The sequence below is a fragment of the Passer montanus genome, unplaced genomic scaffold (assembly GCF_014805655.1).
Source record: "Passer montanus isolate IOZ18808 unplaced genomic scaffold, ASM1480565v1 scaffold62, whole genome shotgun sequence".
In the NCBI taxonomy this organism is placed as follows: Eukaryota; Metazoa; Chordata; class Aves; order Passeriformes; family Passeridae; genus Passer; species Passer montanus.
Window position 1 is genome coordinate 2,600,899 of NW_024371260.1, and position 17,164 is coordinate 2,618,062.

Genomic DNA, 17,164 nt, shown 5'->3' on the forward strand with positions numbered 1-17,164 from the left:
AACAGAAGCTGCTGGCTTCATGCACTTCTGTCATTGTTTGGTTTTGGGTGGGTTTTTTGGGAGGTGGTGGCATCCAGCTGTTACAATGGGCTCCACACCTCTGCAGGTCTGACAGTGCTGCCAGCCTTTCGAATATCAAAATCTGGGCTCTGAGGAACCAAGAAATTGGCTGAACATCACAGAGGTTTAACAAAAACAATTTGATGTTTCCCAGAAAAATAAAAGCATTTTGATGGATTTTTTTTTTTAAACTGAGCATTTGGACTTTGGATTGATATAATCAGTTTTCTCTCTTTATAGAATTATGAGGCTTGGCCATGAAGCATTGCTGAAGGCCCTAAGTATTATGAGTCTCCTGATAAAAGTCACAAGACTCAGCAAACAGTGCTGCCAAGCTTTTGGCAGGGAGCAGGTATCCTGCAGAGAGGATATTTCAGCAGAGCAGGTCGGGAATGGGGAATGTGGCTCCTGAGGTCTGGCCCCAGCAGCCACTTACTGTCATTAATGAGAGGGGAATGGTGTGTCTGTGCCAGACAGGAGGGCAGGATCCTGACAGGATCAGCAATTAATCCCATCTGCATGGGGCAGATATTTAATCACTCAGAGGCAGCGAGGGTAGTGGTGGGAGATAAGAGCCACAGGCTTCCTGGTGTCCCCTGAGCCTCCTTTGACTGTCCCTGCCTTGGGAACAAGTCTATAACCTGAAGCTGACTCTCCCTTATGCCCCAGAGGATTGCTCCTTTTCCCTTGAGCTCAGCCTGAGGTCTGAGGTGAGTTTTGGGGTGTAAACTCCCACTGGAACCCATTTTCTTGTGCTTGGCAGCCATCAGTCACCAGCTGCGGAGCACAATGGACATGTTTTTTTTTCCCCATGTCTGGGGGAAGTGTCCCAGGGCTCTGTGAGGTCCCTGTGCCAGGCAGGGGGGGTTTGGAGACATTTTTGCCATGCTCAGCTGGCAGCAGAATGAAGAGAGGGTGTCTGATAAAAGCAAGAAGGGTTTTTCAGGAGGCGGATAACCTGGTCCTGAGAAGAGGGGCACACACAAGAGCTGCCAGGTGATGGGCAGGGCTGGGTGCCCTCAGCTCCATCCCCAGGGCAAGGCACGTTGTCAGATTTCCTGGTATTCCCTCAGGAGTCCAGGCCATCCAGGGCACACTGCAGCCCCTCCCTGAGGAGCTCCAGTCCCAGGATAACCATACCTGCTGGCAAGCAGCTGAGCAGATTCCCTGGTGCTGACAGACAGACTAGCCCAGGGACTAAGCACAGCTGCAGGTCTGCAGGGGTATGAATAAGCAAATGAAAACTTAGTTTACTTTCTGGAGAGATGGAGTTGTTTTCTGTTGAACACAACAGTATGTCCTGATTGGGGATTTGAGTTTATCTTCCTTTCCAGCTGTTTCATGAGCTTAGAAAAATTATACTAAATAACATTTTAAAACTCCACTGCTGCACTTGAGGGCAAAGGAGGACTTTGGTATCTGCTTATCTGGGTGGTGCATGGCTGTGAGTGTGGTCCAGCCTGGAAATCCAAGTCCTCCCACAACCAAGGGAGCTGGCCCCATTCAGAGATGCCAAAGCCAATTAAAACAAAAGTAGGTGCTGAGCATTTTTGCAAACCAGATGTCTCAAACAACCTCTTGGCCATAGAGGCCTGCGACCTGTAGGCTGTTTGAAATCTTGAAATCTTGGTTTTCTCCTCTCAGCCTCGTTTTCCCGCCTTTGTAAAACACTGCTAATAATACATCCTCACCCACGGAGGAGGTCGCTGAGAATTCATTAGCTGGTATTTGTAAAGCACTTTGAAAATGCAAAGCCAGTGCATTATTCCTACTCTTCTGGATGCTTTCCATGTTATTAAAATCAGGATTTCAGAAAGGCTTATCTGGGATCAAAACAGCATCCCAAACTTGAAAGGAAGCAAGACTGTTAAACCATCAACTGTCGCCTCCCCCTCCAGCCAGATGTTAAGCCCTAAAGAACTGAAGTGGCACAAGGAATTACTTTCCCAAGTTCCCCCAGCTGGGCTGACAGGCCTTGATCAATGGTTTTCTCCACGGTGAGGGCTATGCAGATGGTCTGCCCAGAGCAAGGTTTCTGTGCAGTACAAAGGGAAGTCAAACACCATTTCTAATTCAGCTTGTAGCATGGCACACTTCCTTTATCCTGAGCCTGAATGCCCTGAATGGGAGAGCGGTGTGGGAAACTGGAGGGAACTCCACACTCACCACGGCTGTGGGGCTCTGAGACACCACTGTCCCCAAACCACATCTGCCTGTGACAGGCAGGGGGGAAAGGAGTGACAGATTGAAAAATCAGATTATAAAACCTGCATGGAGGGAAAGCAAACCACGAGGAAAAAAGAAAAAAAAAAAGGGAAGGAAGCTGTGAAGGCAGGCAGAAATTGCACCAGCCAAGCAGCAGGACAGGGAGGAAGTTAGGGAAGGGTTAGGAGGAAATGTAGGGAAGGGTTAGGAGGAAATGTAGGGAAGGGTTAGGAGGAAAAGCAGGGAAGGGCTGGGAGGAAATGACAGGGAAAGGAGCTGCAGAGCAGAGTCTTCCTCATCCACCAGTCAGGCCACAGCCAATTGTCCCGCAGGAGGTGGCAGAGGTGGGTCAGATTGCACTGAGAATTCTGAGCCACATCCCCTGTTTGCCTCTTTAACTCCCCAATCTCTTTAATATGTCCCAGGAAATGCAGCAAATCCTGTGGACCATGAGGGTATTGTGAGAGTTTTGTACGACCCATGTGGAGCTATGAGAGCTGAGAAAACTCAGTCAAGTGTTATACCAGCAATACCAGGTGGAGAAAAGAAATGGGAAACAACAGATCTGATTGTTGTTTTGGTATTTGGCAGGAGAAAATTCAAATTTTCATTAGGTTTTGATACATTCTGAGGTAGGTGTGGAGGTAATTTGTATTTACAAGTTTACAGAGATCAGGAAATAGCTCCAGAGATACGAAATCTGCAAAGCAAATCTTGGAGTCCAAATTCTCTGTTGGCCCCAGTGTGGATCCCAGTGAGGCCTTTGGGATTGGACTCATTTTATTTTCCACCTCAGGACGCTCTGCAGGACTCAGCACTGGCTAAATATCCCACATTTTGCTGTCTTTCCTGTCCCCAGTTCATCCCTGCCCCTGCTCCCCTTTCTGAATGAGTTACCAACACAGGGCTGGGGAAGTTTGCCTTCTCCTACTCCAGTGTCCCACACCGTTCCTTAACCACGTTCCCTCCTGTCACAAAGGAAGTGTGCCCGACTACAAACCACATTAGCAACGCTGCTTGGCTCTGCTTTGTGTTCAGTGGGAAACCCTGCTCCCCAAAGGCCATCTGGGCAGCAGGGGCTGGGAGGGAAGCAGAGGGAGCAGGGAGCATCTCTCCATCTCTTCTGGGAAAGCAGCAGCATCCTTAAGGCTTTCTAAAGGGCTAACATCTGGCAAGGATTCTGTCGATGCCCTGTTTCAAACATCCAGCTCCAGTATTTTGGGATCCTAATGAGCTTTCTGTCCAGCAGTGTGTGTGTTTGGAGTAGGAGATGTGTAATTCCGAATTCATTCTTCTTAGTGTAAAGTCCACAGACTCTGCAAAACTTATAATAGGGAGAAATTTTTGTTACTACTTTATTTAGGATTTCCAGCCAAAGCAGAACATCTATTTTGGGTTATTGAGCATCTAATTTGAATAACTCTTCCAACTAGGTCAGTAATTGACTAATTTTTCCCCTCAGAGCTTGTGCAACCAAAGAGAAAAAAAAAAAAGCTGTCTTAAATACATGTTTGTATTTCAAATTCCTTAAAATTTGTGTGTGACACAGAGCAAGGATGTAGGAACCTCAATGGGTTTCCCACCCAGGAGAGATTTTGCTACGTTCACCTCCCAATAATACATGGAATATTGTAATTCTTATCACACCCAGAGAGGCTTCCAGCCTCTCCAGCAAAAGTGGAATGCCACAGAGGATTATTTTGCATTCAGCCTCCTCAGGTGCAAGCTCTGGGTCAGTTTGGATGCTGGTGGAGAGGAAATTCTGAGCAGTGACCCCTTGACTGTGCCAGTGCACAACCACTCCCAAGAGCAAGGAGGGTGAGGTTGACACGACTGTTCCCATGGAATTAATGTTTTTATCTGGGTGTTGAGTGGAGAATCAGAGGAAAGAGGGAAACAGCAATTGTCTCTAGCAAAACTTCCCTGCCCATCACAGGGCTGGCACCTTTGTTTTTCCTGTGCTCAGTTAATGAGCTGGAGAAACAAGTCCCAGCTTCTGAGTTTCTGTTTCAGGGAATGTCCCCGAGAGGGACGCACAGAGGGCAAGATGGGTTTCAGAGGTGGCATTACATGGGCTCAGAGATAATCCACAGGCTTTGAGGAGAACATGTGAAACGGTGTCACAAAAGCTTTCCCACAACTTGACATAAAAGACCCGGAGCTCAACAGCTGCTGCTCTGTGCCGAGAGAAGGGAGCCCATTCAGGGCAGCACAATAGGGATGGAAAAGCAGAGCCTGGAAGGGGTCATTGGAGCCTTACCTGGTGCACCAATAATGAGCTGCAGAGGGAGGGAGAAACGCGTCCCTGTGCTCTGGGGCTGTGTGTGCACATTAAAGGCCCTGTGTGACCACACACACACTTTAATGTAAAGGTGAACACACCTACACGTATATTAATGTGAATAAAACTGCTATTTACTCACTACAGTAAGTGCTCCACAAACATAAACCCTGACATTACTTGACGGATAAATTGCTGGCAGGTCTGGTTCAAGTTTTCCAGCAGGAATCCCTGGCTGTGTTTTTATGACTGTCAGCTCTCCCAGCTGCAGGCACCTCCTGAGCGCATCAAACACAGCAACTGGCCCAGGGGAGAATAATGAGGAATCAGGAATTTGATTTCTGATACGTTTATGAGGATATAAATATCTTCTGCACCCAGTTTTCCCTTGTTTATAGACTAAATTAAAATAATTAGAGAAAAATGTGTTTTGGGGATGAAGTAAGAGGAAGCATGTGATACTGAACTGATTCTGAAACAATCCCAAGACCCTTCTCCACAAGTGTTTGTCTTGCAGGTATCTGGAAACAGAAACATAAGGCGCTTATGAGAGTTTTCTAAAGGGCTGCATAAGGTTCTGAGGGAAGGGAATGTTGGGAATATTAATCCACAAACATCAGAGGTTTATGTCCAAAAAGGAAACAGAGGAGTCCTTTTACTTTATTCAAATTAAGGGAGAAGCCATGGGGCATTCCCCTGGGGTCTCTCAAATTTTTGGAGGACACAGCCTCCTTTTTATCCCAATTTCCCAGCCACATTTCCCTTCTCTCTTTCCCCATTGGCTGAGGTACTTGAGAGGTACAGACTTCCTGATATGCCTGATACCAAAGATTTCCCTCTAATGTATAACATAACACATATAACACATTCTAACCTAGCACATATAATATTAATTTTAATATTTGCAAAAAGCCAATCAAAAAATAGGCATTTTGACATAACATTTATAACACATTTTAACATAACACATATAACACATTATGTAATATTAATTTTATAATTTGCGAAAAGCCAATCATAAAATATGCATTAATAATACCATAACACATTCTAATATAACACATATAATATTCATTTTAATATTTCCCAAAAGCACATATAACACATTATATAATATTCATTTTAATATTTAGGAAAAACCAATCATAAAATATGCATTTTAACATAACACATATGACGCATTATAACATATAACATTAATTTTAATACTTGTGAAAAGCCAATAATAAAATATGCATTTTAACATAACACATATGACGCATTATAACATTAATTTTAATATTTGGGAAAAGCCAGTCATAAACCACACATTTTAACACAATACATGTAACACATTCTAACATAACACATATAACATTCATTTTAATATTTGGGAAAAGCCAATCATTTTTCTCAGCCAGGAGCTGCTGGCGTGTGCCCTGCTCCTGCTGCAGCGTGTGCCTGGAGCATCCTTCCCGCCATGGGCAGCTGACCTCCTCCTGCCTCCTCCTCCTCCTCCTCCTTCCTCCTCCCGCCTGTGACCCCCGGGCTGCCCCTGGAATGCTATTGATCCCGGGCATTAGTCAGCAGCCTTTCCCGTGGAAGGGCAGCTCTTTCCCAGCTCCTGACACGTAAGTCTGATGCCAGCCCTTGAGGGAGCACGCCGTGCCCACCTGCTCCTCGGGGAGCAGGTCATTATCCGCGGCCTATTCAGTGCCACTGGAGCATGCAGGAATAGCTGCTTCTCCCATTGTGCTGCCCGTGGCCCGGATTGGCTGGAGAGTGTGGGAAACACCGCCGAGCCTCAGACCCACACGCTTGGATGGTATAAATATCGGCTGCAGGCGGCTTCCAGCAGCACGCTCCTCCCGGATTCCACCCCAAGAACTCTCTGCTCAGGACGGATGGCTCCCAGCGCTGTTTTCCTGGAGCCCGACAACCTGCTGACACCGAAGGAGAAAAACAAAGTAAGTGCAGGCAGGGCAGAGTTTATTCCAGCTGGGACCTCGCCTCGCTCTGTTGAGGGGCAGTGGTGGGCAACAAGCAGCTCTGCAGAGTGTCAGGTTTCTCTTTTCCTTTCATAACGGGTTTCTCTTTTCCTTTGCTTTTTACAGCTGAGGAAGCCGGTGGTGGAGAAAATGCGCCGGGACCGGATTAACAGCAGCATCGAGCAGCTGAAGCTGCTCCTGGAGAAGGAGTTCCAGAGGCACCAGCCCAACTCCAAGCTGGAGAAAGCCGACATCCTGGAGATGACTGTCAGCTACCTGAAGCAGCAGAGCCAGCTGCAGATGAAGAGTGAGTATTGAGTTTTCTTTCAGTCTCCATTTTACTGCAAATCTGTGACTCTTGTATGACTCTCGAGACATGGGCAGCTGTTCTAAACTATTCTTTCTTCCCTCTCCCTCTTTTTTTTCCCTTCTCCAGCTGCAGGATCCTTCCATAAAAGCTCCCAGTTTGACTTCAGAGAGGGCTACTCCAGGTGCTTGCAAGAAGCTTTCTATTTCCTCTCTCTCCACAAAGTCCGAACTGAAACACAGACCAAACTTTTAAGCCACTTCCAGAAGAGCCAGTCAGCTGCTCCAGAGGTCTCCTTCTCCCCTGGGAGCGCCAGTGCCCTGAAACAAGTGTCTCCAAAGGACAGCAGCCCTCTCTGGAGGCCCTGGTAGTCAGAGGAGTCCTCGCTGCACGGACCTGTGACAGTCCAGAGGAAGGATCTGACTGCATCTGATAGTCCAGCTCTGATCCTCTCTCCCGTAGGGAATTTTATTTCCCCCCCGTGTTTTATTTATGTACGAGAGAATGCCATGCTTTTGACTTTTTTGGGATCCCCTGGCAAAAGCTGAGGTGTTCTGTTTAGTGTTGAAGCTGTGTAGGCACTGGTGCAGTGCTGCCCAGGCAGGGGCAACGTCTTCAGAATGAAGGAGGGTTTGTAAATGTTACACTTGTGATGGACAGGACTTGCTGTAGGAGATTTTCTCTACTATTCCCTGTAAGAGCCATCAGCTTTGCTCTGGCTTGACTGACAACTCTGGTTGGCTCAGTCACACCAGAGGATAAATTTATTCCCTTTAACACTTGGTTAAAGTATTTCCCTCTGTTTGCTTATCAGCTGTGCAGCATCAAAAACGGGTTTGGTTTTGGTTTGGATCTCTCCCCCATGGCCCTTTCATAGTCCTGTATATACAGTGTGAGGGATGACCAGGAGTTAGGAAACTATGTGGAATATTTCTACTATCTGATGCTTTTTTCAATTTAGAAAAAGAGTATGTTATTGCTTTATGTTAAAGAAAAGTAGTAGGTAACAGGCTTGATTTGTCAATGTTATACATTTTGGGTGTAAGCTATGCTTTTTTTAGCATTTTCATTATAATAATGATCTTTTATCTGTATTGAGTGGTTGAATTCCTGGTGGATGATGTTTCTCCCAGTGCTGGGACTGCCCTATGGCTCACCTGCATACTGTGTATGCATCTCTGTGTGTGTAGAGAGCAATAAAATGCATTTGTGTGCAACTTCTGTGTGGGTCTCTCCATCTGAAGGATGTGCAGCCGCTTGCACCCCTGAGAAAGGTTTTAATTCTGAAGAAATGGATTTTTCATAAAGCTCTGTATATTTATATATTTATATATATATAAATATATATATATATTCTGTATATTTTTGTGAATCCCACCATGTGAGTCACCCCAAACATCAAGGAGTGCTCCTGTCACAGATTCCTGCAGAATCCTACAGAGCATTTCCTCAGTCACTGCCCCTCCTGTCCCCAAACCCCTCACCTGAGCAGCCATGTCCTGCACCTGCCCAGAACCTGGCTATTTCCACACCATTTGTTCACAAACTTAGCCCACAAAGCCAAGTTTTGAGGGGTGGGTTTATGCCAGGCTTAGAGGGGCTTCTTCCAGGATTTGAGAGGTTGTGTTTTACCAGGATTTTAGGGCTTGGTTTGCCAGGTCTTGAGGGGTGGGTTTGTGCCAGGTTTAGTGGGGTTTGTACCAGGATTTAAGGGTTTGGTTTTCCAGGCTTTGAGGGGTGGTTTGTGTTAGGTTGAGAGGGGTTTGTACTATAATTTTAAGGCTTGGTTTGCCAGGTTTTGAGGGGTGGGTTTGTGCCAGGCTTTGAGGGGTTTGTACCAGGATTTGAGGGCTTGGTTTGCCAGGTTTAGAGGGGTGGGTTTGTGCCAGGTTTAGAGGGGTTTTTACTATAATTTTAGGGCTTGGTTTGGCAGGTTTTGAGGGGTGGGTTTGTGTTAGGTTGAGAGGGGTTTGTACCAGGATTCAAGGGCTTGGTTTTCCAGGCTTTGAGGGGTGGGTTTGTGCCAGGCTTTGAGGGGTTGGCTTGCCAGGACTCCGTGGGGTTTGTCAGGTTCTGAGGGGTTTTCTCACATCACACCTGAGGAGCAGAACACTTCCCCAGCTCCACCTCTGACAGCAAGCATGGAAATCCTTGCCTCTGTGGTTCTGCTGGCTGGTGCAGCTGCCCTCACAAATATCTGGCAAAGGAGGAAAAGTTATGTGCCCCATGAGTTTGAAGAACATCACTGTAAAGGGGTAGTTTTGTAAAAACATCCTGAAGAATGGTTTTAGCTCTTCAGCTGAAAATTCCCCTCACTGCTTGTTGGTGGGGCTGTTTCCTTTCCTTTGCAGCAGTGCAGGAGTCAGAGGTATCTCTTTTTGGATAATACATTAAAATCTGATTTGAGAGTGCCCCAGCAGTGGTTCTTGCTCTTAAGAGAGCAGTAGAAGCCTGGCTTTTAGAGTGGTGTAATGGTTTTGGTTTGCCAATTTAAGATTTCCCCAATTTTGAGATTTCTCAACCAAAGAGTAGGATTTATTGATAAAAGCTGACTGTTCAAACTTTGTGTTTTCCTTTGATGTGTCATAAAGCACGGGCAGGTTTTGATGTTAACAAGGAGAAAGGGGATCAAAAACTGCTCCTGTGCAGGAACTTGGTGCCTACCCCAAAGAAACCAGGTCTGAACTGGGCATTGTTTGAGCTGTGACACACAATGGGGATGGTTAAAAAACCCAAACACAACCCTTTTTTTTTTCCTTCCCCTAAATCATCATGAAGAGAAAGGCAGCCTGAAAATGAAAAGGAGGGTTTGCAAAGGAGTTAATGAAATAGCCCAGTGGCATCTTGTGAAGCATCAAAGTCGGCCATAGCTGAGTGATCAAGGCACGGGGAGTGTCACAGGGGCTGCAAACTTTTCCTTTTTACATCCCTTCAGGAGCACTGGGCTGTGTGGAATGCCTGGACTTTTCTTCTTGCCCCATGGACAGTTGACACTTGGTATGCATTAATTATTCTGCTGTTGCTTGTTGGTGGGAAAAAACTGTTTTGGTTTTCTTTTTCCATTTTAAACATTCTGTATAATACACAATGCAGTTTCCAAATGCATTTTTGTACAGATTCTTCAGTTTTTAGGAGAAAAGGAGATATTGCTGGGAAAAGGAATTGTGCACAGCAAGAACCATGTAGCTTTTAGTAAAGAAAGTTATTATTCTCTGTGTCCACTGTGTCTAAAAATAAAGTTTTTGCTGAAGAAAACACATCCTCTTTGTGTAAGAACTTTCCTGGTACCTGCAGAAGTGAAAACTCTGAGTTATGTGGCTCTTGGCTTTATCTTAAGGAAAAGGATTATTCTGGAAGAGCATCCCTGTGAATGTTTTTAGGCAAGAATTTGGTAAGGATAGAAATGCTTTAGTTATCAGAATTGTCTATAAAATGAGATGTGGAAGAATCTGGAGAGGCACAGAGAAGGTCCTGAATGGGTGAGCTGGGACATCTGGGAGGTGACATGCACATGACCTTGAGGAATGGAAAAATGGGAAATGTTAGCTTTTTTCTCAAGGAAAATATGATAGACAACTTCTTAATTTTTTTTTTTTAAACTGTGTTAGGTTTTTTCAGCAGAATTAGTTCTGAGTGTTTTTGCAGAGTAATGTGATGTTTCAGAAACTGTGGTTTGTAGGAATGGCTGTGCAAAACCACAGCTGCTGTAGGTGAGCTGGGAGCCCTGCACAGCCAGGGAGAGAGGTGCAGCATCAACCAGGATCAGCAATCTGCCAACTAAAAATGAATTTTTTTGCAGGATTTGATGTCTGCACCAGTTGTGGTTCCATGGAGCCTGAAAGCTACTACTGCTGGATGTGAATTTTGGTCTTTTAGGCGCTGGAGCAGGATTTGTCACCAGGTGGCAGCATGGGAGAAGGAATTCAGGGCCCTTTCCTGGGTGTTTGGAGCCGGTCCCTCATCTCCAGTTTGAGTGTGGGCACAGCACCAGGGTCGGGGGGGCTGCAAGGGGAGGTTGGAGCCCTTGGCACTGACACAAACTGGCAGCTGGGAGTGTTCTGCAGGTGGGAGATGGGATAAACTTACAGGAAAAAAATAGAGGAACTTCCATGTGCTGTGGTGGTCACTTGGATTTAACCCTGCCAGGCACATTTTAGTTATCCCTTTAACAGCTGCGTGTGCCAGAGCCTTTAGTGGTCCATCTCTAGGGCTCAGTGGTTTTGCAGAGTCACACAAGCACTTACTGCCTTGTTGTCAAGTCATTCCTGTGCTAGAAAGAAAAGCCTTTGCTGGAATAATATTCAAAACTCACTATTAAATGTTGGAAGTTTAAGATATTCTCATTATAGCAAGACGCTTACCAAGGAAAGCTCCCCATACTTCTTCATAGGGAAATCCTTGCTGAATTCACCACCATGATTTTTTTCTTTTAAATTTTATTAAAAATTAATACATGTTACATTTTTAAGTGTAAATACTGAAAAATAGCCTATGGCAAAATAAAAAGGCACAGGATTAAAACCAGCTTAATTGTTTCCATGGATACATGTCTGCTATTTGGCAAAAGGTATTTTATACACTTTCTACAAGAATAAGCATCATTTTAAATATATCTCTGAAGGGTGGGACCCTGTAATTTAACCATGAAGACAGAACTTGTACTCCTAAAATGTGATAATTGTAGAGATGCCTCACTTGAAGGGGGTTCTTTGGAGCAGAGGAACTCAAGTGCAGGAGGAGAGTGCGACAGGCATCTTGACATAGAGCTCACTGTCACGACAAATAGCAACCCATGAACAACAAAGCAGTGATCAAAGTGCAGGGGCACAGACAGCACGAGAGTTTACACCAGCTCTAACCTGATCTGGGGAAAAATGCACCAGAAATGGAACCAGAATGGAGCAGGGGAACGTCTCAGACAGCATCGCTGAGCCCCAGAAAGCGGAGCTGGCTTATTAAAATTATTATTCCTTTCTGAAAAATAGATTTGTGGCTGCTTGTTGGTTTTTCGTGTAAGAATTAGTCCTTGTAACCCTGAAGCAGTGTCTTAGTAACAGTCAGGATGTCATTGGAAACAGTCGTTGAGCCTGGGAACGCAGCGTGGCCTCCGGCACAGCCGCCAGCCCCGGGCTCCATCCCCGTGGTCCCTGCGTGCTTCCCAGTGGCACTGGGACAGCTGAGTGCTTCCCTGGCTCCCACTGCAGCAGCTGCCCCGGCAGCACTGCCAGGGGCTGAGCACAACGCCGGGCACATCCCTGCCACCAGCTGTTTGTGGTGTCACCAGTGTCCATCCTTGGTCACCACACGCGGCACTTCCCTGCGGGGTGCATGGCCGTGCCCTTCTGGCAGCGGAACACCTCGGAGAAGGCTTCAAAGTTCTGCAGCGAGCCCATCACCCTGAGCAAAGAGAAGGGACTCATTTACGTGGAAATTGCTGTTCTGGGGAGCAGAAAGTGGTTTGGAGCCTCAGAACTTGGTTGCAGTTTAGAGTATGGGATGATTTAGGAAATATAGGTACTATGAGGAATGAAATGCCAGAACAGAGGGGGTTTGGTCTGCTCCATCCCCTGTGGATTGGTCAATTCACCTGCAGGTCAGGTATAGGCATGTGCTCTCCAGCAGCGTCCTACAAGCCATGGGAGAAAATCTGGAAATCACTTGGGAGTTATCTTGTGTGTCATCAGACTCTCCTGTGCTACCCCCCTCAAGGGGTACAATGAAGTGAGTTGTGAGTTAGTAAATGAGTAAAACCCACCTGTACTTCAGAGGGCTGTGGACATCTGTCTTTATGGACTGACTGGCATATTCTGGTCTGTAGGAACCACACCAAACCTGCACAGGGAGATTCATCATTAGTGGGTCAGTGCTGGGAATTCATTGGGAGCCTCTCAGTGGCTCTCCTAAGAACCATCCCAGTTTGCCATGATATCATTGGAGTATTTTTATAGAGAGGCAGAATAGATGCAATTATTTATTAATTAGCTTTTGTTTTATCAAGATCTGGTGCTCTGGGACAGATCTGTCTGCCCTTGAGTTCCCCCAGGTGTTTGCTCCAGCAAAGTCCAAGGGCCTGAGGTACAACCCTGTGTGTTCTCACCTGGGCAAAGTTGAGGAAGAAAAGTTGTTTGTGGGACATGTTCAGTCCAGGCAGCTTGGGCTCCTTCCCTTCCTGTTCCAGCCACTTCAAGTAGGCCTGGAAATGATCACAGATCAACTCAGAGGAGCAGCAGGAGGATTTTGAATGGGAGGAGGGATTTTAGTCACCACATGCTTTAACCAGCGTGCTTCCCTTCTGTATTTGTATACATTTTCTCTCTCCAATACAAACAGTGCAGAGAATTTTATGAAAAAGCTGTCAGCATGAGCACTGTTGACTTTATGGACTCTTTCTACAGGAATTTGTACCTGTAAATAAAGTGTTAAATCTCTCCTGCTTCTCTGTAGTGATGATTTTTCTCTCTTCAGGTAACTGCTCATTAAATAGCAGATAATAACCTTGCTCAATGTTAAATCCATTACCTGTTATTGTTGCACGTTAATTGGCCAATTTGCTTTTTTTAGGTATATTGACTTGATGGAGACAAGTTAATGTGCCCTCATGCTGGTTAATTCCCAACATTCTGTTTCTGCAGCCTCTCAGGTGCTGAGATAGTCCCAAAGCATGAAACAAAAGGGAGAGCTGAGGGTAAAAACAGATCCAGCACCACAGAACATCCATGGATGGGACTTTGTGTCACCCCACACATCTGTGATGGCTTTTAGAACAATCCTAATGAAGTAATTAATTGGAACGGTGTCCCTTAGGGTTGGAATTTAAATTTCTGAAGATTCAGGGTGTTCTATAAACACCCTTAACACCACACTCAAACCACCAAAGACAAAAGGTTTTACTGTGACACCTCTTAGGGCTCTTTGTAGGGAAGAACATTCCCTGCTAACACCTGAGCTCCACCTTTGGGCTGCTCCTGGGAGCAAGAATGGCAGCAAGCCATGAGCTTCCAGGTGTGCATCTGAGGCTTTAGCTTTTGGAACATGCTAATAACATGTTAATTGTCAATTTTTTTAGCATGGAATAGGTCACAGAACAGGTAAAGTTAACTCACAGGGTGTTTGAGGATTACCTTATAAGCCTGCCGGACTCCTCCGTTATCTGCAATATTTTCTCCTAATGTGCTTAAGCCACTGACCTGTAAAAATAATTCATTTACTCTGTTGTCAGTAAAATCAGCAACTCTAAGAACCACAGGTTCTTACAACAGCCTGACACGCCTGGAGCAGAGGGAAGCTGTGACTTTGTGCTGGGACAAGAAAGGAGAGAATGAAATTAAACAAATCACAGGGCAAGAGCTGCAGATTGGAACAAAACAAATATAACATGGACAGAACTTGGGCTGCTGCTGGACAGAGCATCACTGCACACTGACCCTGGGCTTTCTGGGCCACACCAGTATCCCCAGTTCATCACAGCCCTGTAGCACTGGGGGTTGTGCTTATCCCCCACGGGGATCCCCTGTTAAAATCATTATTTGTGCAAAGCCAGAGCTGTGGCCGTGGTTGTTACTCACGTTCTGTCCCCCTGCCAGCTCCCAGGTGTAATTCCCATACTGGTGCACCATGCACAGGGACTGCTCCTTGAAGTGCAGCGCTGAGAAGTTGCTCCACCAGTCCAGCATGTTCCCATCCTTGTCAAAATTCCTACCTGCAGGAAAACCCATGGATGAAAGGAAAGTTCTGAGCAAGATTTTGAAACTGCTGCTCTTGCAGTGCAGCAGCAAGATGGGATGTTGGAGCGGCACTCCCTCTTTCCTCCTTGAATTTGGATGCTCAGAAATATTTTGGGCACAGTTTATTCTCTTTGTCACAAGGGAATGGAACTGTGGACCCTGTTATTCCCTGATTTCCTGCTCAGTCTGCAGCCCTGACTTCACCTGTAGCTCCAAGGCCTGGTTTTATTTGCAAGTGCATTTTTCAGAAATCACGTAACAAAACCTTCCCTCAGCCCTGAGGTGTCTGAGGTGCTTTTTCTGTGTGGCCACATGACAGAACTGAGGTTTATAGAGAATTTAAAGCTGGAATTGCAGTTCTGGAGTTTGTGTTCTTGGCTCTCTGGCTAGAAAAAGGCTTTCCTTTGCTCTGGAACTTAGTTTCTGAGGCTGTGTTGGGTGTTTATGTGCCATCTGCACAAACTTTATAAGCATGAAAAAAAACCACATGGAAGAAACTCCTGACTTGTAGAGTCAGAAGTGAGCTTTTCCCCCAAATTCTTTTACATGGCATTTGAGAAACTTAAAAAAGTCAATTTATTTCAAGCATTTGTGTTGAAAAACAAAGTCTTCTGGGGTTTCAAGACACTACTGACATTTGTCCTATCCCAAAAATGTTGTTCACAGATTTCACTGTATTCAGGAGCCCATGGATCTGCTTGTTTTATGTTTCTGATCTGATGATGCTGTAAAAATAACATTTTCTTCCTGAGAATTGTCATTGCCTCCATTTTTTTTTTTTAACACCTGCTTATTTCTTGTGCTCTGTTCAGGAAACCCTCCCTGCAAAATTTTCCATAGGGTGTTCCCAGTGTGCTCCTATTGCTGCTGAGCTGGATGTGACTGTGCAGGGATCTTCAGTCCCAGTGCACTTTAATTCCTGCCATGCCATGAGTTTTAGCTCATGGCATTATTTAGAAATAACAACATTTAGCTTATTTATAAACAATAACATTTTTTCCATCATCTCCTCACCGTTGTCATCGAACCCATGAGTGATCTCGTGCCCAATGACCATCCCAATCCCTCCAAAGTTCAGGGCCTGGGGCTGGTGTTTGCTGAAGAAGGGGGGCTGGAGAATCCCAGCAGGAAAAACTGCAAAAACAAGGAGAAAGAAGGAAATGCTGTAAAGTGGCTTAATTTTGCATCCTTGGCAGACAGGTTGTTTGCTTGGTGTAAGGGTGGGGAAGGAACAGAAAATATAAAATGATGAGACACAAGCTCATGCCTCATGTGAAATTGTTTCTCTCTTGATAAATGGAAAATGACAAGTTAATAAAGGTTTAATTTAGCACATCTGCAGCTCCCATATCTCCCTGTTTGAGACCCAAGCAGCATTTACATTAAGCTTAGCCTAATTTGGTCCATAATGTTTGCTGCAGTGAGTCAAGAACAGAATGTTTAGGAGCTGTCCTTTGGAGACAGGCACAGTTTGTGTGCCAGAGCCATTTTATAGGGGAACTAATGGAGGTTTTATTGCTTTATTTGGGTTAAGGAGGGGTTAGAAATCATCTGCTGATACCACCAACACTTGGAGTTTAAAATATGCACAGGAATGATTCCCACAGACCACCAAGGGCACTCAATGCCAGCTGAGAGGGGCAATATGAGATCTGTTCTGCCTCAGTCTGCTGGGAAAAACCTTATCCAGAACCATGGGATTTGCTTTTCACCCCTTCTACAGAAGCTGAAAAGCATAAATGCTTCTAGAGAAATCCAGACTGGCAGTAATTCACTCTAATGAGATAGTTTCTATGAAGGGAGATATTGAAATTATATTGCAAGAAGTTAATTCAGAAACAAAACCCTTTTGGCTACACAGGTTTTATCCACATAATTTTGTGGAGAAATGCACAACCCAGACTGCAGTAAGACAGAGCAGTGTGGAGAATTGTTTTCTCAAGCTAGAGCCATGAAGAAGCAGAATTTAACTGACACACACACTATTGTGGGTGGCTGTGCTTGGATTTTTGCACAGGCATATTCATCTCCAAGTTGCTTCAATGAGTTACTTTTGTATGATTTATAAGGACAAAGCTGGAGAGGAACCAAGTGGCTTCAGGACCTGAGTTGCCTGCCTGGAAAGCTGATTCCAGTCTGTGTAAAACCACTGGGGATAAACTGGGAGCTGAGGTTGGCCACCAGTAAAGCCTCCAGGAGGGCTCTGCTGTGGCTGAAGGTGCTGCTGTACCTGCAGGATGGAGGTGAGTGGAAGCTGCACAAAGGAAATCAGATCTTGGGTGAGAGCAGAGGGCTAAATTATCAGCAATTTGGATGTTTCTGCTCTTAGCAGTTACAGAAGTTTTCTGTTGTGGCTGTTGGTAGATTGGGCTGTTTGCACTCCTGGCCTTTGCCCTGGGAGCAGGATGCAGTTACTGTCTGGCCCATGGATTTGTCCTTCTGTGGTATCAGCAGTTGATAGCAGATCTTCCTGGCAGCCTGGGAATTTGAATAAGCACTTCTGGATGGAATTATCTACTGCCTCTCCTCCTTGTGGTGCTCAGAATTCAGCAGAGACTCAGCAGTTTGAACCTGAGCTCCTGCAGGAGGTCTGAGCTCAGGGAGCACAGGGAGCCAGGCA

At 45.5% G+C, this 17,164-nt stretch overlaps 2 protein-coding genes across 5 annotated transcripts in view; one reads left to right on the forward strand and one right to left on the reverse strand.

Moving 5' to 3' along the window:
- Positions 1-6,106: 6,106 nt before the first annotated feature.
- Positions 6,107-17,164, reverse strand: part of MMEL1 (membrane metalloendopeptidase like 1) — a 29,805-nt gene continuing 18,747 nt past the window's right edge. The window contains exons 18-23 of one of the 4 annotated variants that reach the window (XM_039727576.1): positions 15,559-15,678; positions 14,386-14,519; positions 13,942-14,007; positions 12,918-13,013; positions 12,576-12,652; positions 6,107-6,465 (exon numbers count right to left, since the gene is read on the reverse strand). In XM_039727576.1, coding sequence (XP_039583510.1) covers positions 6,330-6,465; positions 12,576-12,652; positions 12,918-13,013; positions 13,942-14,007; positions 14,386-14,519; positions 15,559-15,678 — 629 coding nt within the window. In that variant the 3' untranslated portion in view covers positions 6,107-6,329. The other 3 variants (XM_039727575.1, XM_039727578.1, XM_039727577.1) reach the window with 3 other exon arrangements.
- On the forward strand, positions 6,361-8,037 carry LOC120511017 (transcription factor HES-5-like). Its single transcript, XM_039727579.1, has 3 exons — positions 6,361-6,492; positions 6,640-6,820; positions 6,950-8,037. Exons 1-3 carry the CDS (start codon positions 6,430-6,432, stop codon positions 7,189-7,191), a joined length of 486 nt encoding a protein of 161 aa, XP_039583513.1. The 5' UTR covers positions 6,361-6,429; the 3' UTR covers positions 7,192-8,037.